The sequence below is a fragment of the Microcebus murinus genome, chromosome 1 (genome assembly GCF_040939455.1).
Source record: "Microcebus murinus isolate Inina chromosome 1, M.murinus_Inina_mat1.0, whole genome shotgun sequence".
Classification (NCBI taxonomy): domain Eukaryota; kingdom Metazoa; phylum Chordata; class Mammalia; order Primates; family Cheirogaleidae; genus Microcebus; species Microcebus murinus.
This window is the reverse complement of record NC_134104.1, coordinates 113,859,589-113,886,878: the sequence shown is the minus strand read 5'-3', so window position 1 is coordinate 113,886,878 and position 27,290 is coordinate 113,859,589. Positions and strand designations below refer to the sequence as shown.

General features: G+C 38.8%; 1 protein-coding gene and 1 pseudogene across 1 annotated transcript in view; both read right to left on the bottom strand.

The window, feature by feature from the left end:
- The window catches only part of SLC9A9 (solute carrier family 9 member A9), a 541,491-nt gene that overhangs the window by 170,352 nt on the left and 343,849 nt on the right, over nt 1-27,290 (bottom strand). Inside the window, exon 12 of the mRNA XM_076004836.1 lies at nt 26,533-26,686. Coding sequence (XP_075860951.1) covers nt 26,533-26,686 — 154 coding nt within the window. The remainder of the gene's footprint in view (nt 1-26,532; nt 26,687-27,290) is intronic.
- LOC105870071 (NADH dehydrogenase [ubiquinone] 1 beta subcomplex subunit 8, mitochondrial pseudogene) lies at nt 16,409-17,137 on the bottom strand (annotated as a pseudogene).

Genomic DNA, 27,290 nt, shown 5'->3' with positions numbered 1-27,290 from the left:
TGCATGGCACTTCCAGATCGTTTGTTGGGGTCCAACAAAGCAAATAGGGGCCCCCAAAACAAATGAAGCACAATTCCTGCTTTATGAGTCCACAGGCTAATGGAGTCCAAGAGTAAATAGATAATTATATTAAGGAGTAGTCAGGACCTAGGCAAGGCACAGAGAAGGGAAATGTTTAACTCCCTGTGAAACTAGTTGGGATGGAAAAAGTTTGCTAGCCAGAAGGGAAAGGTCATTTTAGGCAGGAAGAGCAACAGGTGCAAAGGCCCTGGGTGGGGCGGTGCGGGGGTGTTGAGCGCCCTGCCTGGTCTGGCCTTGCTGCAGTGCAAGGGGCTGCCGAGGCAGGTGCCCGCACCGTGGAGCTCCACCCTGCAAGATCAATGTAGACCCAAATGGACATAAGTGTCAGCGTCATACAAACAAGATGGGCTGCCTATAGAGCAGCTTCTGAAAGGACTCAATGTATTGTTACAGAGCAGTGTCTTGGTGGAGATATGCTCCCATGTCAATAAAGCAGAGAATACAATTTCAGCTCTCTAGTTCAGAACTCACACCAAACTCTCACATGCCTAAAAACCAGACAATTACAGCCTTATTGGTGTTTGTAAATTGCTTGCTACCTATGCAAATTCTCACTTTAAACCCACATGTTACAAGCAGGCTTTCTGAACACTAGAAAGTGAAATGGCATTAGTAGGGGCAATTAGAGGCTAACAGAGGCTTTCTTAGGCTTGGAACAGGACGGGATGGGGCACAGTATTGTGCACGGAAACTGTGCTGGCCTGTGGGGCCCAGTGGGGTGGGAGCTGGGGATGAAGAACAAGGATTTTCCTACTAGGTTGAAAGAATGTTCTCTGAGGTTATGGTCCTTTGATTGTTTCCGGTACTTAAGCATGATCAACTGACATTTAAGCCATGTAAAATATGACTAAGGAGTCCATTTACAGCCTCTGGCAAAGAAAGAGGCTTTTAGCTTTTCTGGCTAGAGAGACACATTAAGGTATAGTATCAAACAAGCCACTCCTAGAGGTGAACAGGGCAGGGTGGAGGGTGGGGTGTAGAAAATAACATTTGAGAGGCAAGGCTTAAAATCTTTTTTAACACCACGTTTTCCACTTAGGATTTCTCGAAGCCACAACAAAGGCCCTTGTACTCTTTGCACACGTGTGCCTGCTAGACTGATGAGGTGAACAGGTTTTTTTTTTTTTTAAGGTTTTCAGCATAATAGTGTTTTACCACGTAACCTCATTTGCTGCTCCTTTAATTGCTGCTTTGTAATGTTTTATCTATTTTAATTACTGTTTTAATGTGCTGCTTGTACCCTGAGGTGCTTCTGCAAAGGGTACCGTTTTAAAAAATGAAGAACTAGATAAACAAATAAATCCACAGGTGAGGGATCATATTATTCAACCCTGTGTCTAAATGAACATCTTTTATTTTCCTGGTATTGAGTGTTAATGAGCGACAGTCACTCTTTCAAGTGTGAGGACAGAGGTGTGATGTCCAAGGTCAGACATGAAGCGTGGCCAGAACTGGGACTGGAAGGCAATATTCCCAATGGTTATCGTAATTTCCAATAACTAGAACTCATGCTGCCATGTTGAAGTTTGATCTTACGTTCTCAACAAGCCGTTAAAAGTAACTATAACTCTAGTGAAGGCACAAAAATATATATTTTCCACTTAACTCTAGTAGTCATTGAATTGTAGTTTTCTTGGCCAGGAAATAAATCCCATAGATCCAATTCTTATCCTGAGTCATGTTACCTTAGTCACACACTTGATTGCATTCCTTGGCTTAATAAAGTAGGAAATTGACTGTTGGCTTGGAGTTTCCTGACTTGAAGTAGGTGGTGTAATAACTTAATACTCCTCGTCTCCCCCACGGCCACACCAAGCCTTTTATTTCCGTATTTAAGCACAGACAAGGTCAACACAATAGATGAAATTTCATAAAACGGTAGTGGTGACGCCTAAATGTTTTTACTGACTTCCTAAAAACACTTTGGAATCAGCTCCCACTGCGTTGATAAATGAAAAAGGAAATGAAGATCAACACCCCAGCCACAGAATTCTTTTGGTCTGAATTGGCCAGATGCCTAGATTTCCTTTACGTAAACAGGGTCAAATGTGAGGCCAGCCGATTGTAAACTAAGGTTCTGGCCTCCCATATTCTTATGGTCAAAGATGTCAACGAAGGTGCTAAGTTTCCACCAAGCTGTGATGCAACTTCTTAGTGCCACGAAGCCCAGGTGGATACAACAAGCCCAGGTAATGGACAGGAGCCTAGGCCACTTGAAACAAACTCGGCTCACAGAATGCAAAATAAAACAACTTCATCACGCCTCCCTCTCCCTGAACACATGTGTACCCTTACCTTCTTCTTTAGACTCACAAGCTAAGTCCTGTGACTTATTACTCTTGGTTTTTTATTTTTTATTTTTAAGTCCTCTGGTCACTTCTAATCACAGAAATAGTCTCAGTTCAGTAATAACTATTTTCAGTCTCATGTAATACTAACAACACCTGAGTTTGATTCATGAATGCCCCCGCCCCCCCAGCCTAGGCCTGTGCCCAGGGGCGGTCTTCTCACCCTCCTACTCCTCCCCATCCTCCTACTTGCTAGCTTGGCCTTTACAAGGTTAGGGACAGAGGACGGAGAAGAGGTGAATGGGCAGGAAAAGTGTCATTTGATGGCGTCACTATGGTGCATTTCCCTGTGGCTATGGTGGGTGTTGGAAGCTGGCTCGTGTGGGCATGTGTGAGTGCTCTTCAGAGGCCATCTACCCCGGGATCTGTAATCTCCAGTTCCCTGATGTGGATTGTGCATTCCATCCACCCCTCTCTTGGCCCCTGAATATCCGACTGTATAGCCCTGGCTTTCTCCTGCTGTGTTCCCTTTGCCCCTCCAGGTGACATTCTAGGGCAGGCTCTCTCCATTATGTCACACACATCAATCAACAGAAAACACATTCTTTAGATACATTCTTGGTGGGAATGTGGCAGCTTTTCAAACTAGAGCTCTCACTCCGCTGGTGCAGACTGCTTCAGCCAGCTTCTGACCCCCTTAGATTTGTCAGATGTGAGTCAGGCAGCTGGTCCACCACTGGGTACCCTTGTCCTCTGAGGGCATGCATCAAACTTGTCATTGGTCTCACTGAAGCCCCATCTGATGGGCTCAAGATGAGGGCAAGCAACTCGTTACCCCTTTCACATACGAGATGGGATTCACAGATTTACTTTGGCCAATGGAATGTGAGTAGACATGATACACACCATGTCTAGGCAGAGGCTCATAGAGACTTGGGAGTTTTGCTCTTTTTCTCCTTTCCTCTTCCATAAGAGAATAGTATCCTCCAGACGGGGCTGCTCCTTTAGCCTGGGTCTCAGAATGCTAGAAAATAGATGGCACAGAGCCCCAAATGGAGTCAGGTTGAGCTGAGCTCAGAAGGATCTGGCAGAATCAAGCAGACCTGCAGCTGACCCCAAGCCTCTATATAACTTGAACAAGAAACATATCTTTGTGATTGCAAACTGTTGAGATATTAGGGCTAGTTGTTCTTGCAGCAAAAACTGACTTATACACTAGCCAAGAAGGAGTCAGGGGGTATCAGGAAAATTAAGTGAAGTGTGTCCTAGGACCCAAGCAAAAAAAGTGTTTCAAGTAAAAAGGAGGATAGATTGTGTTAAAAAATTGTTGATAATTCAAAACATATGCAAAGCGAGGCTTGATCATTGGATTCAGCAACACTGAGGAAAGCATCAGGACTCACAAGAACAGATTTGGTGGAATGACGTGGCCACAGCCTGATCAGAGTAGGTTCAAGAGAGAGTGAGAGGAGAGGATTTGTAGACACTGTGAGTCAGTAACTCTTTTGAGGGATTTTTGCTGTAAAGGACGACAGACAATGGGGCTAGGGCTGTAGCTGGAGGAGAATATGGGGGCAAGAAAGGTATTTTAGTTTTATTTTTTGAATTGAAAGCAATTAAACCAGGTTTTTAAATTATCCAGTGAAAAGGACAAAATAATGATATAAGAGAGAAGAGAAACAAATGTCGGAGTAATGTCTTCCAATAAGTCACAAACAGAAGGGTGGGCTTTAACTGTAGTTAGGCCAGTTTGTCTATTTTAATATGAATGAAGGTGGAGTTTAAGGGTGTTGATGCAAGGAGGTTGGAAGATTAGGTGCAGAACTTATGGAAGTTATCTTTTAACTGTTTCTTAATGAATTGAGAAGATCATCAGCTGAAAGAGAAGGCTGGGGAAAGGGTGATGGGGGCTAAGGAGAGAAAAGAAGGTGGGAACTTGTTGTCTAGCAGAGTGGGAGAGCGAATGGGCTAGGGAACTTCAATTGATGGGCAGCCCCCAGAGACCCCAAATGCCTACTGAATGCCAGGTACTTTGCTAATTGCTGAGAGACAGAGGGAGGAGATCCAGACCTCCCCTCCACCCCCAGAGGTTCCACAGTCTAAGGTGGAAAGCTGTCATTCAGAGACGTTAGTGGCCATGTGGCCATGAATTACTTCTGGGGGATGTTGTCTATCAGGAAGGGAAGCATGGGGATGGTGGTGGGAGCACAAAGCAGAAAAAACCTTAGCTGGGGCAGGACACTGCTGATGAGTGAAAGCTTCTTAGCAGCGATGACTGACTCAGTGTGAGGCATGGAGGAGAAAGAGCCATCCAGGTAAAGATGGAGGATAAGGCTGTCCTGGTAGAGAGAGAAGCCCGTACCAAGATGGTAGTGTGGTATGTTTGGAGGAAATTAAAGTATTTCAATATAGCTGAGATATGGGGGGGGGGGCAGTGTGCACACATGCATGTACTCATATGTGTATGACTCATATTCCCACATGTTTGGAAGAGAGATATGTGTGACCAAGTGAATCCCAGAGATATGTGTGTTAAATGCCATGATCAGCAACATCTGCTTTCTCCTTTCCATGTGATGTGCATCAAATGCTCGAAACTACCACCTTATCCCCTGGAGCCCCATCTATTACAAATGCAGTTGGAGAAAGCTAAAATTATAATATTGTTATTTATTTTTATAGCATGCATTGGAAGCTATGGGACACATTACACAACCCAATGAGAAATTAATTATGAAGACATAAACACAAGCCAGATTTCCATTTCACCTTGGTGTCCTACTGAGTTACACAGACTGAGGATTTGGCTCAGTGACTGAAAAAAAAAATCATAGCCAAACGTTTATGCTGAGGATTAGAGGCAGAACTATTAAATAAAACAAAAAAAAAAAAAAAAAGAAATTCAAAACTATCCTTTTCCATCATTAGCTTTACAGAATATATTTACTCCTATAGTTTTGTGTTTCTTTCATTGCCAGCAGAATAATTCTCTCTCTGAAAACCATTATCTCAAAGTTAACCTTGAAAAAATGAAATAGGGCAAGTCATGGTTTGCAAATGCCTTGCATGACTTCTGTTGGAAATGGTTTTCAGTTAGCAGTCCCTAGTGGTGCCCTGCTAACTTCCTACTAAAATCCCTTTCAAGACCAGAAAATGCAAATAACCACATTACTATTGAAAACCCCAACTAATGGACAAGCTAGTGTTAAAATCTCTTAAGCATTTTCAATAATCATAAGGCTGACAGGGTTATTTTGAACAAAGCAACCAGTGGCCTATCCTTACTTCACGTCATGGTGTAGAGCTTTCTTGCCTGTCAGCAGAAACACATTTTATTCATAGCCCCACTGCCTGCCCCAGTTTGGAGAACTTGTGCTTGTATCAACCGAAATACCTATGGCAAAAAGTCATAGTGCAGGGGTGGAAGGTGGGAGTTGAGGCTATAGTGTCAGCTACACAGAGGCAGGGACTGTCATCTTTTCTTCTAGTCTATGCTTCATTTGTTGGGTGGCATGGAGCAGATGTTCACTAAATATTTGTTGAATAAATGTGAATGAATAAAGGAAAGTATGGGGGATGGAGATTGGCATTTGCAAGGTGGTGGTGGGGGAATGATGTGCCCCATCAGTAAGTGGTGGCCAAGGGTGGAGATGACAGGAGTAGAGTGTGCTGCATTGGACAGAGGGCCTGAAAACTATGCAGTGAGGACAGCAGAGCATTCTATGCACATAAGGCACAGCTTCAAAGATGAGTGTCTGCTAGATCCTGAGGCCTGGTTTATAAATGTTGCAAATTGACTTGCTAGCTATGGCTCCAAGAAAGGAATGTAATGAACAACCAGATGGGCATTGGGGGGAGCCAGGGGCAATCCACACACCTGTCTGCTGGCAGATACTGAGTCTGGAAAGGTTTCTCTGTATTCAAATACTAGCAAAGACAAGAAAATTAACACAAAGCTTATCAAGATGTTCTACTAAATGAGGAAAAAGGAACATCTTCCTGCAGATCCAGAGGAAATGAGCTCCTGGAACCAGGACAAAGTTTTAGAAAACTGTTTTTGCAAAGGATGCCTAAAACTGCAAAGTTTTAGGCATCCTCAAAAACATGTAATAATCCTGGACTAATAAGAAACAGATTGGAAATTCACCAAGGAAAAAGATTACATTGCTGGTGTTTAAATTAACCCAACCTTACTGGAAAGTAATTTGGCAAAATACATTTTGAGCTTTGAAAGATATTTTACCCTTAGACTCCATAATCCCTTTTTAAGGAAGCTATCCTAAGAAAATAATCAGAGACAAGAAAATTTTTGTGTATTTTATAAATAATACTATGAATAATCAAGTATAATAGTCTAAAATTAATAAATAAAATAGTCTTATGTTCTATTATCAATTTAAATGAATACTTTTGGTATAATCATACGATTTTGTTATTCAGTTCCTGGCAACATAATCGCAAAGCATAGCTAATAAAATTAGAAAACTATTATGCTATATTTTCATTAATAAGTTAAACATATAATAGAATACCCGAATTTTATAAAACACTATTTTATTGCTATAAAAAGACTTTAGAATATGGTACTAAAGCGTTAACAGTAATTATCTCTGTGTGAAAGACTTCAGGTGAATTTTATTTTCTGAAATACTTTTTTAGTTTTCTAATTTTAGCTAAGAAGCATGTATTATTTTATATTCATAAAAATTAGACATTTGCTCAAATGCCTGGTATTGGTTAATGAAAAATGGAGTTAAGAATATTGCTTCAAACATACACAGTTACCACCTCCACCTTTCCCATTTAAGAATCCCATTGAAATGACAAGAATGCTATATAAAACTGAATAGACCCATGGTGACAGTGAATTTAAAAAAAAGAAAAGGGTGGGATTATTTCGATGGCTAGAGCAGAATAAGCTGCAGCCCACACCAACACAGGCGGCAGCAGCAGGGGCAGCGCAGCCGAGGAAAGGTGAGGAAACCCGGAGCAGGCTGTGGCGGCCGCCATCAGAGTGGGCCCACTAGACCCACTCCAGCACCACAGCTTCGACACAAAGGGGAAGGTTTGTCTGGTGGGGACTCATGTGTGGGAGCTGTGCCTGAGGAGAAGAGAGGGAGAGGGAGAGGGAGAGGGAGAGGGAGAGGGAGAGGGAGAGGGAGAGGGAGAGGGAGAGGGAGAGGGAGAGGGAGAGGGAGAGGGAGAGGGAGAGGGAGAGGGAGAGGGAGAGGAGGGGAGAGAGAGAGAGAGAGAGAGAGAGAGAGAGAGAGAGAGAGAGAGAGAGAGAGAGAGAGAGAGAGAGAGAGAGAGAGAAGGCTGAGGGGACGTGAGGTGGCCGGCCCCTGATGTTCAAATTGTATCCTGTAGAAAATAAGAGAAAGGCAGCCACTGCCACCGAGAAGCAAACTGTTGGAGATGCTTTGGAATCATGATTTCTAAACGTGGGTGAAGTTTCATTATTGGCCAACTGCACTTTATATTGCAAGTCCAGCACTGGGAAGAATGTTAAAAAAAAAAAAAAAAAAAAGAAAGAAAGAAAGAAAGAAAGAAAGAAAGAAAGAAAGAAAGAAAGAAAGAAAGAAAGAAAGAAAGAAAGAAAGAAAAGAAAAGAAGAGCTAATGTTCTCCCAAACCTTCCTCTCGTGTTTTTGGAAAAAAAGCTAGTTGTACTGAGTACAGTGAAATCTGCATTAGAGCATATTTTGCCTCTAATAGGCAATTCCCTGTGTTAAGTACTTTCTTCAAAGGGACGTTGTGTGGTAGAATCCAGCACTTATTTTTAAAACTCCAGTTAAAATCCCATATTTTGGCTGTGTAATTGATCTTTAGGGTAGATGCAAAATGGGTGTTTTATTGCAACTCAATGGATTTTACACAGTAATTTTTCTTAAACAGTTTCATTAAGGTTTAAAATGCATACTAGCAAGTAAAGATTATACATATTAAAAATGACTTTATATTTTGAAGAGAAGTTAAGGATCCCAGGGAATTAAATTATGTTGATTAAAACATTTAGAATCTATTTCAAGGAATATCAGCTCACTACTCACTGATAAGCAAAATAAAATGGAGAGGGGAGCTCCCCACTGCCTAGTGCTTATAAAAATGACTTTTCTATGTTGCTTTCACTCTTCATTGTAGGATTCCACATTACCAGTACTGGAGGGAGGGTAAAAGAGACGCATGAATATATAAAGAGATATGGCCATTTTAAGTTTTATTTTGGGGATGGGTAAGATATATCAGACAATTGCAAAGGCAAATTTGAAGATTCCCTAACTATCATAATATACCACAGCTAAACATTTATAATATTATTAATATATTATAATATGATTAATATATTACAGAAATATAAGATCTTGACTACAAAAATTATAGTGGGAAAATTTAATGTTTCATTTAATTTCATAATCTGATATATGAGTAAAAATGTAGGTGAAGATATAGAGTGTTTAAATAACATAATCAAGGAACTCAATTTAATACATATATATGGAACTTTCTTCTTAAAAATAGCAAATAGACATTTTGTTCATGTCTGTGAAACATGTACCCAAATCAGTCACGTTATTGGTCACAAAGAAAATCTTATATTTTAAAAAGTAGAATTATTACAGGCTCTATATTCTTACAGTTCAATACATTGGAAATTAATAAAAAGGTGATTAAAAATTGCAATCATTTGGCAACTAAGAAACTCACTCTCAGAACTTATCTATCAAGGAGAAATAAAAGGTGAATCAGCCCAAATGTAATAGTTGAATCAGGAAATGATCATCAATGGGTGCTAAAAAGAATGGGTAAAAATCGTTGGAAACAGGATATGTACACTGCACTCAATCACAACTCACAGATTAAAAACTAATTACAAAGGTAACAATATATCTTTACAACAGAGGTTATCACTGTCACCATGTGAACAAACTTAGCACCACTAATGGTGGGACACCCTGGCCTCATGTGCCTACTGATATGAAATACACATTATTAACCAGGCAACATCACTGGTTAATATTCTTGCCAAAAATGTTCAACCTGAATTCAAAGCTTTGACCTAATTTTCAGTTTACAGGAAATATAGCAGAGAAAAGAATTTATTAATTGATGCTGTGAGGAAAAAAGCAAGTCCAGAATGTGAAATAGTATATGAAACAACTGACCTGGTTTCTTCTAAAAATTGATGTCATGGAAAAAAAAAAAAAAAAGGAAAACCTGATTAAAGAGAAAAGACCAAATGCAACAAATTACCTCAATTGGATCCTGAATTTTAAAATGTCTACAAAAGATGTTTTTTGCAGTAACTGGAAAATTTTGAATATGTACTGATAACACTGTTAATTATTTTTCAAAAAATTTTAGGTGCCAATAATGATATTTTAGTTATCTAAAAGAATATCTTTAGTTTTAGAGATACATGCTTTAGTATTTAGATAAGACATGTATGATGTCCCACATTCAAATGGCTCAGCAAAAAATAAAGCAACAGACAAAAAATATTCACATATAAATATATTTAATATATATGCATATTATGTATATTGAGAGAAAGGTAAGGAAGCAAAATGGGCAAATTATTAACGATGGGCAAAACCAGGTGAAGGGTATGTGGATATTCATTTTACTATTAGATTGAACCATATGAAATAGCCAGTACTTGCCCATTTTTGAGCTACGAATAACAATTTCAGATTTGAACACATCAATTACCATAGGAGACACTGAAAAGGTGATAAAAGACCTACTGTTAAAAATGACTCAAAGAACCAGAGGGCTTTACAAGTGACTTCTATATAGCTTTTAAAGACAAGATCATTTCTATGTTATGCTATTTCAGACCATGAAAAAAATGGAAGTCTTTAGTCCGTGTTATAAATATAGATAGCCTTAATAATACCTAAACCCAATAAAGACAGATTCCCTCCCTGTAAAAGGGAAAAGAAAACCATAAGACTAAACTATAAGGCTAGAGAATTTAAATAATATAATCAAGAAATTCAATTTAATACATATGTATAGAACTTTCTTCATAAAAATACTTAAGTTAAAATAACTTTCTCAGTTATTATTATACATATAAAATTTTATAGCAAAAGTTATCCTGAGAATGTAAGGATAATTCAATATCAAAGCCTTTATCAATATATTTTACATGTCAATAAATTAAAGAAAACTCTATATGATTATCCAAAAATATCCTGAAAATGCTATTTCATATATATATATATATATATATATATATATATATATATATATATATTCACTGACATTTCTAATAAAAGCTATAAGTTAAAATAGGATCATGAGTGCTGAGCACTGCTCAAAGGACTCAACATGTATTTTCCCATTTAATCTTCACTCATTTAATCTTCAGAGATAGATACTCTTATTATTTCCATTCTACTGTCTAGGGTAAATTCCTACGAGAGAGAATGCTAGGTGCTACAATTTGAATGTTTTTGTCCCAGCAAAATTTCATATTGAATCTTAATCCCCAATGCCACTATATTGGAAGGTGTGGACTTCAAGAAGTGAAGGAGATTAGCTGCCCTTACAAAAAGGGCTGACAGAGGGAGTTTGTCCCTTCTGTCCTTCTACCTTCTGCCATGTGAGGACATAGTGTTAGTTCCTTCCACAGGACACAGCATCAAGGTGCCATCCTGGCAGCAGAGAGCATTCCTCACCAGACACTTGAACCTGCTAGCCTTGATCTTGGACTTCCCAACTACCAGAACGGTGAGAAATTAAATTTCTGTTTTTTATAAATTACCCAGTCTCAGGTACTCTGTTATAGCAGCACAAAATATACCAAGACATTGGGGTCATATAATAATTGTATGGTTAACTTTATAAGAGACTGCTAAAATGATTTACAGATTGGGTGCATCATTTTGCATTCCCACCAGCAATGTCTTTTCTCCAAGTCTGTAGCTTGTATTTTCATTTTTTTTTTTAATTTGTTTGGTTTTGTTTTTGTTTTGAGACAGGGTCTTATTCTGTTGCCCAGACTGGAGTGCAGTGGCACGATTATAGCTCACTGCAGCCTCGAACTCCTTGGGCTCAAGTGATCCTCCTGCTTCAGCCTGCCGAGCAGCCGGGACTATAGGCACATGCCACTATGCACAGCTAATTTTTTAAAACATTTTTTTGTAGGCACGAGGTCTCTATGTTGCCCAGGCTGGTCTTAAACTCTTGGGCTCAAGTGATCCTTCCACCTCAGCCTCCCAGTGTGCTGGGATTTAGGTATAAGCCACTGTGCCTGATCTGTAGCTTGTATTTCCATCCTCTTAATAGTGTCTTCTGCAAAGCAAAATATTTTCATCTTGAAGTCTAATTTATCATTTTTTCTTTTATGGTTGATGCTCTTGGTATCAAAGAATCCTTTGCCTAATTCAAGGTCATGAAGATTTTCTCTTATGTTTTCCTCAAGAAGTTTTGTAGTTTTATAGTTTACATTTTGATTGATGATCCACTTTGAGTTAACTTTTTTATAAGTTCTGTGGTTTAAGCCAAGGTTCATTTTTTGGCCTATGGATATTGCATTAAGTTTCTATTACTCTGTAACTAACTACCAAACCTTAGCAGCATAAACTGGTATGGAAAATATCGGGCGCCGGGATGCAGCTGCTTGCCGCCTCCCCATTGCTCAGCATCTCCCCAGGCCAGCACTGCATGTGGCCAGTTGGAGGGCATGCTGCTGGGGCGGGGCCCCACATGCAGGAATGCGGCCGGGCCCATGTGCTGCCGGTTTACAGCCACACTGCTTGCGTAATCCTGATTGGGTAATTTTTGAATCCCACTGTTTTTGATTGGATATTAAAGCTTGTTGTTGATTGGATGTTAAAGCTTGATGTTGATTGGATGTTAAAGCTTGTAGTTGATTGGATGCTTTTTGAGCCCTACCAAAGGTATAAAAGCAGGAGGAGAATAAGGAAGGGGGACAGAAAGGGGCAGAAGATTGGAAGACACGAAGAGAGATGTAACACTAGGTGTGCTTCAGCCTGCTGTGGAAGAAGAAAGACTGTTCTCCAACTCTTTGTGTGATGCTCCGATTCTTTCCCCGGTCAAGAGCTATAACACTAGCTGTAAACATTGCCACAACAAAACAAGACCTATTAGCTCACAGTCCTGTAGGTCTGATGTCTGGTACAGTGTGACGGTGTCTTCTGATTTGAATATCACCAAGCTGAGATGAAGGTATCTTTGGTGCTAAATTCTTGCCTGAAGACTCTGGGGGGAGGGATGGGGAACCTGTGGCAACACGTGGCCTTCAGGATCCTTGAGTGTGGCCTGTTGACTGAATCTAAATTTTACAGAGCAGATGCTTTTAATAAAGGGATTTGTTCTGTGAAGTTTAGATTTGGTTGAGGGGCCACACTCAGGGATCTGGAGGGTCACATGTGGCCTCGAGGTTGAGTTCCCTGACCATCTTTCTTGTTATTGGCAGAATTTATGTCCTTGAGTTTGTAAGCCTATGTGTCTCTTTCCGTTGCTGGCTGTCAGCCAGGGACCATGCTTAGAGGCTTCTGACATTCCTTGACATGTAGCCACCTCTCCATCTTTAAGCAGCAATGGTACATCAAGTACTTTTGAATCTATATATTCCTCTGCAAAGACTAGCCAGAGAAAACTCTTTTTGTGAAAAGGTTCATGTGATGAACTCAGCCACACCAGATAATCTTCCTATTTCAAAGTCAACTGTGCCATATTAAGATAATCTAACCACAGGAGCAAAATCTGTCAAAATTTCAGTTTCAAGGATTATTCAAGGCATGTATACTAGTGTGGGGAGGAACAGTAAATGTTGGGAGTCATTTTATTAATAGAATTGTGCCTACCAGAGATGGGTAATTGTTCCAATATTATCTTTTGAAAATATTAACCCTACTCCACTGAATTGTCTTTGCATCTTTATAAAAATCAATGGACCATATTTGTATGGGTCTATTTCTAGACTCATTTTTCTGTTCAGTTAATCTAAGTGTCTATCCCTTTGCCAACATCACATTTCTTGGTTACTGCAGCTTTATAGTAAATCTTAACACCAAGCAGTCTGAGTCCTTATTTTTCAAAGTTGGTTTAGTTATTCTAGTTACTTTGCCTTTCTTTCTAAATTTAAAAATTGGTTTGTCTGTATCTACAAAATGTCCTGCTGGGATTTTGATTAGAATTGCAAGAAATCTATGAATCAATTTAGAGAGATTTGACACCTTAACTATATTTAATCTTTCAATTCATGAACACAATATGCCTCTCCCCTTATTTAGGTTTTGCTTGGTTTCTTTTATTATTTAAGTTATTAAGCATGAAATGTCTGATTCCTTAAATACTAAGTTTTGACAATTGTTATCTCTGACATTTCACTTGGATACTTCTTGCTTTATTTTTATTGTGAAGGTACATCCTCAGTCATTCAAATGCACATTTTGGCTTGTGATTATCTTTCAAAAAAATTTCTAGAGCAATTTTCGGGAAACCATGGATAAGTAAAAAATTCATATTATTTTCAAATACGAGTTCTGTTGTGGAACCAATGCCGTGCAGACAGCTTGAAATACCAATGAAGTGTTTGGGAAGGATGTGGCTAGTGAACGCACAGTATGGTTTGAGAAGTTCTGTAAAGGTGATTTTAATCTTGAAAATGAATCACATGGGTGACCTGAGACCAAGGCAGATAATGATGAGCTGAAAGCTGTAGTGGAAGCAAATCCATTTCAACCTATGCGTAAATTAGCAGCAAGGTTTGATGTTACTATTCCTACAATACTGGACCATTTGAAACAAATTGGCAATGTAGAGAAGCTGGATAGATGGGTTACTCATGAATTAAATAAGTGTCAGAAGAGAAATAGTTTTGAGGCCGCCTTTCTTTGCTGTCATGACACAAAGGCAAACCATTTCTACACTGTGTTGTTATATGTGCTGAAAAATGGATTCTTTTTGACAATCACAAGCATTCGGCACCATGACCGGATAAAGATGAAGTGCCAAAACACAGTCCCAAACGGAATATTCATTAATAAAAAGCTAATGGTGTCTGTTTGGTGGTCCAGAGCTGGCATTATCCACTACAGCTTCATGAAACCTGGTCAATTATAGTGGATTTCTACTGCAACCAATTGGATAAAATGATGAGGCTGTTTGTGATTAAGCAAGCAAGATTGGTCAATAGAGACAGGCCAATCCTCTTGCAAGACAACGCTCGACCACGTGTGTCGCACAAACAATGCTGCTCAAACTACAGAGGCGGGACTTGGAAACTTTGTCATCCTCCATATTCACCAGACCTTCCAACAACTGACTACTATTTCTTTCAGGCTTTGGACCACTTCTTGCTTGTTCAATCCTCAACAAGCTGTGAAAAACACCTTTCACGGTTTCATTGCTGCTTGCTCTCCAGGCTTCTTCACTGCTGGCATAAACCAGCTACCATTAAGATGGTAAACTGTGTTGATAGTTTAGGTGCATGCTTTGATTCATTGTACTCCTTGTTTGAGATATAATAAACTAAACATCTGATTCAAAATTGGACATTTCATATTTAATGACCTAACAGTATTTTGCAATTTTCAGTATGCAGATTCTACATGTGGTTTGTTAAGTTTATTCCTAAGTATTCAACTTTTTTGAGCTATTTTAAATGGCATTGCTTTCGTTAATTTCTGTTTCCAATTGTTCCTTCCTAGTAGATAGATATACAATTGATTTTTGAGTGCTAACCTTGTATTCTACAACTTAAACTCACATATTATTTCTGGAACTTTGTAGATTTCTTGGCTCTCTATAAAAAATTATATAGTCTTCAAATTCAAATTGGGCACTTTTATTTCTTCCTTTCTAATCTGTATGTATCTTTTTTTTTTTTTTTTTTTTTGAGACAGAGTCTTACTTTGTTGCCCAGGCTAGAGTGAGTGCTGTGGTGTCACTCAGCCTAGCTCACAGCAACCTCAAACTCCTGGGCTCAAGCGATCCTACTGCCTCAGCCTCTCCAGTAGCTGGGACTACAGGCATGCGCCACCATGCCCGGCTAATTTTTTCTATATATATTAGTTGGCCAATTAATTTCTTTCTATTTATAGTAGAGATGGGGTCTTGCTCTTGCTCAGGCTGGTTTCGAACTCCTGACCCTGAGCTATCCGCCTGCCTTGGACTCTCAGAGAGCTAGGATTACAGGCATCAGCTACCATGCCTGGCCTGTATGTATCTTATTTATTTATTTTTTTGTTTGTTTTATTGCACTGGCTAGGGTTACCAGTATAGTGTCAAATAGGAGTGGCGAAAGCGAACATCCTTGTCTAATTCCTAATATTGGAAAGAAAACATTTGGTCTTCACCATTAAATATGCTATTAGCTATCGGTTTTTGTAGATGCCCTTTATCAGTTTAAGGAAGTTTTATTTAAAGAGTTTTTAAAATTGTAAATGAAAATTAGTTTTTATCAAATGCTTTGTATACATCAATGGATATGATGTTTTTCTTGTACCTGTTAATATATTTCATTGATTGATATTTGAATTTTGAACCAGGCGTGTATTCCTTGGATCAATCCCACTTAGTTATGATGTTTAGTCTTTTTAAATATTGCTGGATTTGATTTGCTAATATTTTGTGAGGATTTTTTTGCATCTATGTTTATGAAAGATATTGGTCTGCAGTTTTACTTTATTGTGATAATGTCTGACTTTGGTATTAAGGTAATTATGGCCTCTTAAAATGAGTTGAAAAATGTTCCTTCCTCTTCTATTTTTTGGAAGAGATTTTTTAGAGTTAGTGTTACAATGTTCTTCTTTCAAAAAATTTGCCAGTGAAACAATCTGGGCCTGCAGTTTTGTTTTTTGGAAGATTTTAAACTATAAATTCTATTTCCTTAATAGATAATAGGGTGATTCAGTTTAAGATGAGTGTCTTCTTGAATGGGTTTTGGAAGTCATTCAAGGATTGTTACATTTCATCTATTTTGTTGAATATTAGTGCATAGATTTGTTTGTAGTATTCCCTTATTACCCTTTTAATGTCTGTAAAGTCAGTCATGATATCCTCTTTTCATTTCTTTTTTTTTTTTTTTTTTTTTTTACCACAGCACTAAGTTTTATTAGGGGATTTCATTAAGGTTAAATTTCTAGGAATGAAGGAGTCCTAGTTAGAAGGCATAAAAGCCCATGAAGCCTCCTCAGATCTCATAGTGAACCACCGGCTCAGGTTCTTTGGTAGGATCGCCGCCTCGTTCCAGGTACAAATCATTGTAAGGGTACTGCTTTGGCCCCACAGGCTGGTAGGAGGGATACTTCTCCCCAACCCAGAACATGAATATCATGAAGGCCAGGAAGCCGAAGAGCTGCTTACACATGACATTCCAAGAAACAGGTGTGGGGGACGTGTCCACACGGTTCCTGATATACATGTCTAGGTGCCAGTGTATCGGTTCACCCCAGTTCAACCTCAGGTCTGAGTGGTCCCAGTCATACCATGGATCCCTCTCGTGCTGTGAGCGGTCAGGGAGCTTTGGGTAGTCACCATACCCCATGCCATCATCTGGATAAGGCTCGTAGTCTTCTACACGCATATTATACTTCTTTGCGGCGGCGGCCCGTTCTTCTGGTGTCCTAGGATAGGGCCCCGGGAGCATGTCCTTGGTCATGTTGGAGGCTGTCCGTGTACCCAACGGCACAACATTCCAGCCTGCCCTTTGCAGCCATCGGACTCCCAGGGCCCCAGCCCTTGCCGCCGCCATCTTCACCTTCTTCCTCTTTTCATTTCTGATACTGATGATTTGGGTCTTTTTCTTTTGTCAGTGTGGCTAGAAGTTTGTCAATTTTATCGATCTTTTCAAAGAACCAAATTTTGGTCATTAATTTTTCTCTATTGTTTCTCTAGCATCAATTCTACTGATTTCTGCTCAAATCTTTTGCTATGCTTGGGTTTAGTATGCTTTGGGTTTAGTTTGCTCTCTTAATGTTCTAATCCTGAGAGATGAGATTATTGATTTGAGACCTTCCTTCTCTTCTCTTCTAATATAATATAATATAATATAATATAATATAATATGACATAATATAAGCATTTAATACTATACATTTCTTTTTGGTACTGCTTTAGCTGCATCCCACAAATTCTGATGTTGTGTTTTCATTTTCCTTTACTTCAAAATATTTTCTAATTTCTCTGGAAATTTCATCTTTGACTCATTGGATTTTTTAGAACTGTGTTATTTAATTTCCAAGTATTTGGAGATTTTCCAGTTATTTTTAATGATATTTATTTCTAGTTTAATTCCATATGGCCAGAGATCTATATGATTTCAATTCTCTTAAATTAAAAAAGGTTTATGGTCAATTTTGGTGTATCTGATTGCACTTGGAAAGAATGTCTTTTATGCTGTTGTTGGGTGGAGTGTTCTATAAGTGTCAATTAAATCCAGTTGGTTATTGATATCTTAATATTTCTTTTGTACCCTTGCTGATTTTCTATATACTTGTTGTATTTATTACTCAGTGAGGAATACTGAAGTTTCCAACTATAAGTGTGAATTTGTCTATCTCTCTTTTCAGATCTATCAATTTTTGATTCATGTATTTTATGGCCATATTCTTAGGTACATATACATTTTATATAGTTCTGTCTTCTTGGTAAATCAAGTCTTTTGTCATTATGTAATGCTCCGTTTATCCCTGGAAAATTTTCTTGCTCTGAAGACTGTCTGACATTGATATAGCCACATCAGCTTCATTTTGATTGGCATTTTCATGGTATATCTTTTTCTATTCTTTTACATCTAACCTACCTATGCCTTTTATTTAAAGTATGTTTCTTATAGACAACAGAGTTGAGTTTTATTTTTTATCCACTTTAATAATCTATTTCTTATAACTGATATCTTTATATTATTTAAATTTAATGTAATTATTGATCTGTTTGGATTTAGATCTACATCTGATTACTTGTTTCCTGCTTATTCCCTCTATCTTTACCCCCGTCTTCCCCTCCACTTTTTTTGGGGTTGAGTTTGTTCTGTTTTTCATTTTAATTTATCTATTAGATTTCTTGCTATCTCATTGTTTATATGTTTAGTGGTTGATCTAGAAATTAAAATATAAATGCCTAACTTTTCAGTCTATTTTGAATAGTTTATTACTTCAACTGGAATGTAGAAAACTTATGAGCATACCCACTCCCCTTTTTGAAAACCCCATAAGATGATGTTGAAACTTTTAATCTAACAAGCATATATATTTTAAAGATCTTAAGAGAAAAAGAATAATCCATTACGTTAAATATATATTTACTTTTCCTGTGCTGTTCCTTCATTTCTGTCTGTTATTCCAAGATTCTCTCTAATATCATTTTCCCATCATCTGCATAAATTCTTCTGACATTTTTTTTTTAAAAGAGCATGTCTGCTGGTAAAAAATGCCACACTTTTGCATGGATTGGATAATTTCTAATAATCTATCTTTGGGTTCACTGAATCCTTCATCTGTCATCCTTCATTTTGCTGGTAAGCTAATTGAGTACATATTTTATTTTGGTTATTACATTTTTAATTCTAAAAATTTCATTTATTTCTTTTTTGTACCTTCTCTTTCTGTACTGTTTTTTTTTTTTTTTTGAGACAGAGTCTCACTCTGTTACCCAGGCTAGAGTGCCATGGCGTCAGCCTAGCTCACAGCAACCTCCTGGGCTCAAGCAATCCTTCTGCCTCATTCTCCTGAGTAGCTGGGACTACAGGCATGCGCCACCATGCCCAGCTAATTTTTTCTATATGTTTTTAGTTGTCCAGCTAATTTCTTTCTACTTTTTTAGTGGAGACGGGGGGGGGGGGGTCTCACTCTTGCTCAGGCTGGTCTCAAACTCCTGAGCTCAAAGGATCCACCCACCTCGGCCTCCCAGAGTGCTGGGATTACTGGCATGAGCCACCCCGCTTGGCCCTCTGGTTGGAATTTTAGGTGTCTGTCCAACTGTAGCTGCTACTGTCATCCCTGCTGCCTCGTTATTGCCTGGGATTGGGTGAGAGAGAATGGAAACAACAACAACAACAGATCTGAGAGATGTGTCCACTCTTCTGACCCGCAAAAGTTCTTTTCCCTTCTCCTTGTTCCAGAAACAAAGAATTTATCTTGTAGTTCTTTCTGTCTTTCTTCCTTGTTGTATAATTCTAGTCTCTGAATTGCCTTTTGAGTCTAGGCCAAGAGATTCCAGAAAGGAAAAAAATAAAAAATTAAGAAAAGGAAACTCAGTATGGGTTCAATAGTACTCTGAATTCTGGTTTATTATCCCAATCTGTAAAATTTCATTTACCTTGTAGAGTCTGTGTATAACTGCTACATGCATTCTGTCCAGGGCTTTTTTTTTTTTTTTTTTTGAGACAGAGTCTCACTTTGTTGCCCAGGCTAGAGTGAGTGCCGTGGGATCAGCCTAGCTCACAGCAACCTCAATCTCCTGGGCTCAGCGATCCTACTGCCTCAGCCTCCCGAGTAGCTGGGACTACAGGCATGCACTACCATGCCTGGCTAATTTTTTGTATATATTTTTAGTTGGTCAATTAATTTCTTTCTATTTTTGGTAGAGACGGGGTCTCGCTCAGGCTGGTTTCGAACTCCTGACCTTGAGCAATCCGCCCACCTCGGCCTCCCAAAGTGCTAGGATTACAGGCGTGAGCCACCGCATCCGGCCGTGTCCAGGGCTTTTAATTGAATTCCAAGGGAGAGAAATAGAGGTGGGGGGTAAGTGTGCTTGCTCTGTCTTGACCAGAACTGGAATCCCCTCCACAGCCTCTTGACTAACAAGTTCTCTCTACTGCATTCAAAAATCACTTTTCTCTCCAGGCTCTAGCTATTACCTAAAGTACAGATACAACTATTACTTAAAGTAAGAACACTATATTGGATCATACTTTATGATAACAGGCTAATAAATTTTCTTCAATAGAATAGAATGTCTATTGTTTGGTAAACTTAGTAAATGAATGAAGCTTATTGATATTGATGTTCTCAAGAGCATGTTCAGGGAAGATAAATAAAAACATGGCTAGCGGAGGATAGCTGGCAGTTGTGGAGATAAAGACTGTTATCTCTGAAACTGGGAAGATTCTGTACATAGAAAGTGGGTTTTAAAGAACTCAGATGGCATTGGAAACAAATTTAGGAGTTGTGAATTCATAACACATGGTATAAACCTAGGATATTTTTAGGTCAACAATATAGTTATCCGATATCTCTAATGTAATATGTCCAAACTAGATTGATTTGAACAATAAATATTTGGATTTATGAAATGCATTACAGGAGAGACTAAAAAATAGAACATAATTTTAAAAGGCAGTAGTGAATAGGGAATATAAAGTATAAGTCTACATTCAAATGGGTAAATTGGTTTTCCATGTTTCATGAGATAGCATATTTCTTAGGTCTGTAGATTGATACAAATTGATGTAAAATATACAAATTGGTATAAAATCAATACAAAATAACAAAATCAATACAGTTTGATGAAATGGTATAAATTAAATAAGTAAAAGGTTCCTAAGCAAAGATTATTATGTTAAGAAGGAAATAGAAGCATGTTTTAGAAAGAATTTTTTTGAGTTGGGTAAATATAATGCTTTATATGAATATTCTTTAAAAGAGGCTTATCATTTTTGAATGCAGATATTGGAGCTGTCTGTACAATTGATGAATCTAGTTACTACATAAAATGACCTGAACTCCCCAGAGACTTTCTACCTTCTATTAAGCCACGCTTTCACAAATACACTTAATTAACAATACATTATACATGTGTGGGGGGGCAATACAAGAGTATTTGTATAAGAAAAGGCTCATAGGTATACTTTGGGTGATGTTATAGCAATATTTGTTGAGCATTTACTATGTGCCCTAAATTCTTTACACACGAAATACTTAATCTTTATAATATTCTAAAGAGATAGGTATTATTATTATTCCAATTTTACAGATTAAGGAAATTGAGGCATAGAGAGGTTGAATTTATTCCTCAAGGTCCCATAGCTAGTGAGACAGGAAGGCAAGACTGGGACCCAGAGAGTCTAACTCCAGAGTGTGCGTGCTGATTTATCACATTAATATATCAATGAAACAAATTGTTAAACCTCCATGAAACTTTCCGCTAGAAAGGAAACCAAATGGAACACAGATATTAAGCACACTTAATTATATGTATTCCTCTATTATATTAAATTGATATTTCCTCACCTCTGTAATAAAGGAGGTCTGTATATGAGCAGGTATACTTGTATTTAACTCTGCAAGCATTTAAGATTTAAAAATACCACCAATGACAGTTCTCTCCTTATCTTTGTGCACATTTCTATGATGGCTGTTATTTTAAAACTTTTTAGCCAGTGGGTATAAATGATAAATAAAGCATTCTAGGATGGTTTTGGTCATAAACCAAAAATAGAATTTAAATATTTAAAATACTGATAGAGGCATTCTACTAACTAAAAGTTATTCACTCTGCAATGGACATAGGCCAGTGTGTGCAAAAAACAAAATTTTTTTTTGGTTGTTTCAGGGAAGAAGTCAACAGTAGTTTGGCTTAGGATCCTGAGTGGAGCTAGGAGATGGATATAAGGGTTATGAGTTCCTATAATTCTAAATTCCTACAATTGAGAAAGACAAACTTCATCACTTGGCTACTTTGGACTAGGGCTAACTTTGTTGACCTTTAACTGTTCCAGGTCAAAGAAAAAACCTGTACTGAAGAATTTCTGCGTTGCATAAGCAAGGCAGCCCAGCCACTCCTGATGGATGAAGATTTCCTGTGTTTGTTTTTAACAACTCTGTCTTGGTTATAAATGTATGTCTCTTTTTCCCCAGAGAATTTGTTAATCGAGGTAGATTGCAGGCATCAAGAATAACCTCTTTTAGGCAGTGTGACAGAAAAATGTAGTTGGGTGTGCAGGCCCTGAGCTTAGGCCGCCTGGGCAGGAGTCTGGCTCTGCAGTCCAACAGTGTATGACTCTGGGCCAGTTCACCAAGCGTCTCCCCCCCTAAGATATAGCCACTCGTATCATTCCCATTTTATAGACTAGACTTTGAGACACAGGGATGTTGTGTGCCTTGCACTTTATCATCTAATATCTGGCACAGAGTAAGTACTCAATACAAACTGGCTATTATTATTGGAGTGCTTAGAGGCCAAAATTTGGAAGCTATAGAGGTCATCTTGTTGAGGGCACTTTCTAATGCCATCAGGGAGACAAGTTTTGTGTAACTCTGGTATTCAAGACTTTCCACACTCTAGCTCAGATATTTTGCAGAGATCTGAGAGATTGAAGAGATTTGAAGAGATTTGAACATTATCATCTAAGGGATCCCAGGAAAGGTTTGCATTGTAGTATGGGCTCCATCCTCAGGCAATGTTTGCTGAGAGTCTGTTAGCTCCTTGTGGTGCCCTAGCCTTAACCAAGAATGGGGTTACCATCCCACAGTTAATGATCTGGTGCCACTGCCAAAGAGCTCTGTCTTGTTGGTCTTTGATGTTTATTTGTGATGATTTGGTTGATAATCCTGTTTACTGGCTTCTGCAGGGCTAAGCCTGGCACCTTTGATCTGTTTTGTTTCCTGGCCAACAGCAAAGCTAGTCCTTAGAGACTGTGGGTTGGGTTTTCCTCACCTCCAGTATTAATGTATTCCCCAGAAGGGAGGTGATCCAGGATTCTAATCAAGAAACCATTCTATTTTCTAAGAAATCCTCTAAAATAAGGCTAGAATAGTCTTTTATTTTTCTCTAGAATTTTAAGAAACAAAGTTCTAATTTATTTCAAACACTGCATTAAAATATTTTATTATTTTTTTTAAAAGAAAATAAAACAGCTTCAGGACAAGAAATGTGAATAGTGCCTAGGACAAGGCAAGACTTAATCAATGGAGAATTTGTTTCTCGTGTAAAGGACATTATGAGTTTCTCTAAGTATAGGATCATTGCTGTTTTAAAGTCATTTCCATCAAAGTGCAATTCATTTTAATACTATTAATTTTTACCTTTATAAAACATTATATTTGCATCTGTGGGAGTTTGCGGCTAAATGGCAAATTTTATGGGGATAAAAATCAACTCAGTACATACCTAATAATTTAAGAGGAAAAGCACAGACTCAAGAGGGGAAGGCCATGTAAAGTGTATAAAAAAGTCACGTTCCATGCAAAGATGTTTGGGTTCGTTCAATATCACATTTGCATTCCTGTCTCTTGGGTTTCCCCATTTGTGTCATTTTATTAAAGCTCTAATTCATGTATTTTGTTATTTATGGGAAGAGTCTGACATGAAAATTGGTTAATGGGATATTACTCTGTAAACAAGCAAAACCTTGCTAAATATAGTCTAAGTGATGGGCTATTATGGGTTTAAAATCTATAAAGGAATTGAGAATCTCTTTGATAACATTATAAACCATGACAGGGAAGCAGAGCATATTATGATTATCACCATAACGTAGTTGAACTAAGCTTATGTCATGCACGTGTGTTTGTATACACATTAACTTATGGTTCTGCTCTTTAAAGTTTATTATGTCCTATTTCCCTCCCATTGATCAATACACAGTGCATTTCCTCCCTAAGTGAGCCCCTCCCTTCCTTTAGCACAGGTACTAAAGAATCAACACTGCAGCCTTAGGTGTGCCTGGTCTTAGGAGACCCCAACCAAATCTGGCAGTATTTAACATTAACCCCATCTCCACTAGAGGATAGGAAGTCTAAGCCAGAAGTTTTCCAAGGATGGCCCTGGGACCAGCAGCACCAGCATTTCCTGAAATGTAGTAGAAATGCAAATTCTCAGGCCCTGACCCAGACCTATTGGATCAGGAACTCTGGCTGGGGTCCAGCAATCTGGGCTTCAATGAGCTCTTCAGGTGGTTGTGATGCTTACCCAAGTTTGAGAGCCACCGGTCTTAACATGGTCTTGTTGCCCTGTATCCTGCCTGCCTGGGCTAACTTCCTGGATGCCCCTGTATCTGTGTACTTCAGTTTTCTCCCCTTAGTGTCCTCATGAATGGGTCTCTGATCTGCCTGATTGGGTTTCTGCCCTGATTCCAGATTTACAAATCTCTAGTACCTAGGGGGAGATGATCACTTACCCACTAGACTGGAGCCCTGTCAGCTCCTTTCCCTAAATGCATCACATTCCTGACTTTTCCCATTTCCCATCCTGGCTGGTGGCCAAGCTGGCACTGGATCAGTTGGGCCATTTAGAGCCAATTCCCACTGGGGCACCTCCGTCAAATGGCAACTGCCTGCTGTGCCCCTGGCAGGCCATGGTAACACTGGTCTCAGCTGACCTCCAGGCACTTCACCCCTGGATACTGTGGTTGACATTACTGTCCTTCCTTATTAGGCCCTGTCCTGTGACCTGGATAATTGTTCTAACCTGCCTAAGGCCCCACTATCATACTCCCCTCTCCCTGCTGAACCAGATACCAAGAGACTGTATAAGTTATGATACCTATACCTATTTGAAGTTAACAGATAGATGCCTTTGGAAAACACTACAGGAGGTTCAGGTAAATATTCTAGTGCAAAACATGCTACTGATTTGGGGACAACTTCTTGCGAGTAAAAAAGGAAACAGTAGAAAACAAGTTATATTTGATTACTTTAAGAAAATGTTGACATCACTACATTATGTTCTAAATACCTCACAGTATATGCAATACTGTTACCTTGTGGAGATTGGCATCACCTAACTTTTGCTTTCCAAGCCCTAATTTTTCCATGCATGGATCCACTTACTGAATTTTATTTTCCAGAAGCCTGAACACACCACTGTCTTACTAACAGTTCACAGGAGACCCAGTGCTATAGAGTTTAATTGCAATATGTGTACTCATCCATAGGAGCCTACAGGTAACTACCACTGTGAAAGAAATTGCAAGTCACATTTATATGCTTAGAAAATAATTCAACAAGCATTTCAAAACACTCTCTATTCACCTTTAGTCAAAGCCCTTTTATGTGTTTAGCAATATTCACAGTACTTCAAGAGGTCCTTTTTTTCTTGAATTTGGTTTAATACATAGCTACTTGGTCTGGTTTAAGCATAAGCTTTCTTATGCTAAACTTATGAGACCTGCTTCTGCTACTTCTTTGTCAAATGAATACCAAATTACCAGTAAATGCTTAACAAAAGCATTCACATTTGTGGTTATACTCATTTAATTTTTCATGAATTATTCATTCAGTCCTACTATGTGCCAGGTACTATACTAGGTGCTGGAATACCAGAGTCCTTGTCTGTAAGAATCTTCTTAGAAATTATTTTCCAGTCAGATGGATCTTTTTCTGTCAGATGTGGTAGGTGTGAATTTGTCTTCTAGAAAATGGGTGGGACCAGGGAAGGACCACATGACCATCAAGAGGTATGGATTTGAGGAATAAATTCTGATTTGCCTAAAGCACTGTTGTTGCCTTTTGGGGTGTGAAAATGGGGACCCAGGTCACAGAAATATTTAAAGACAACATCTTAAAATAGATTTACCCATTTTGCAATTGCCATCAGGTATCCATTTTTGTCAGTCGTCTGCTACCTCCATACTTCAGGTTTATAGCAGTCATAGTCCGGGTATGGCTCCTTGGAAGGTCCCTGACTCAAACCTTGACCCCCTTTTCCTGTAAGAAAGCATCTGACTTGTGTCTCCGGCATCCCTCTGGCTAAGCATATGGCTCACTAACCACGTATGTTTAAGCATTCCCTATGTCCCTGTTTCTGTTCTAAGTTGCTGTGAGGAATTAAAAACAAAGCCAATCCACTTTCTCCTTGGCATTACAGCTTTTGTGTATCATCTTACTAGACTGTGAGTATCTTGAGGATGAGACCTGTGCCATATTTATTTTTGTAAACTCCATAGCATGTTACATTGTAATGACTAAATAGTGTTGATTGGAAGAATTAATAGAGGAATAAATTCATTTCTTGGGACAGACTATAAATAGACACTACTCTAGGATTTCTAAGACTCTTAGAACAAAAGTCAATTCAGTTGCTAGGTCCTATTGTTTGACCTTGTGCGTGAAGGTCAACTCGGCTCCAGAGGCCGTTAGGGTACAGAGCTGCCGGTGTACTCTTGACCAAGTCAGAGCATCAGAAATGGAGCAGTGCAGCCAGGCCTCAGTGATTTCCTTTGCTAAACTGCGCAGGGTGCCACTCACCTGATCTGGAGCCAGGTCAGCATGGGGGTCGTTCCTCCCCCAAACACCCAGACGGTGAAGAACACGAGGAGCAGCGTGGTGGTAAACATCATCTGTTTGGGCTGAGACTCTGTGTTCCGAATTGCCAAGGCGAACGCGATCGCTCCTCGCAGACCTGGTGGGGGAAAACCAAAAGAGAAAGGAAACATCTTGTGGTGTCCCATTCTCATTTCAATGGATTTATCTTTGCAGTTGGCTGACACAACATTTTAGTTAAACTTTTTATTTTGAGATAATTGTGGATTCGCATGGAGTTGGAAGAAATAGTACTGAGAGACGATGTGGACACTTTCCCCAGTTTCCCTCGATGAGAACATCATATAAAACTGTATCACAATATCTCAACCAGAATACTGACATTGATACAGTCCAGGTAAAGAACATTTCCATACCCACAAGGATCCCTCACGTTGCCCTTTTATAACCACGCCTGCCCCCTTCCCCACGATCCCTCCTTCACTCCCCGCAACCAGTAATCTGTTCTCCATTTCTACAGTGTTGTCATTTAAAGAATGCTACATAAATGGGATCATGCCGTATGTCCCCTTTTGGAATTGCCTTTTTTTTTTTTTTACCCAGCGTAATGCTCTGGATATTCATTCAAGTTGTGGAATGTATCAATAGTTTGTTCCTTTTTTATTGTCCAGTAGCATTCCACAGTATGGGTGTGCCACAATTTGTTTAATCACCCATTTGTTGAAGGAGATCTAGGTTGTTTC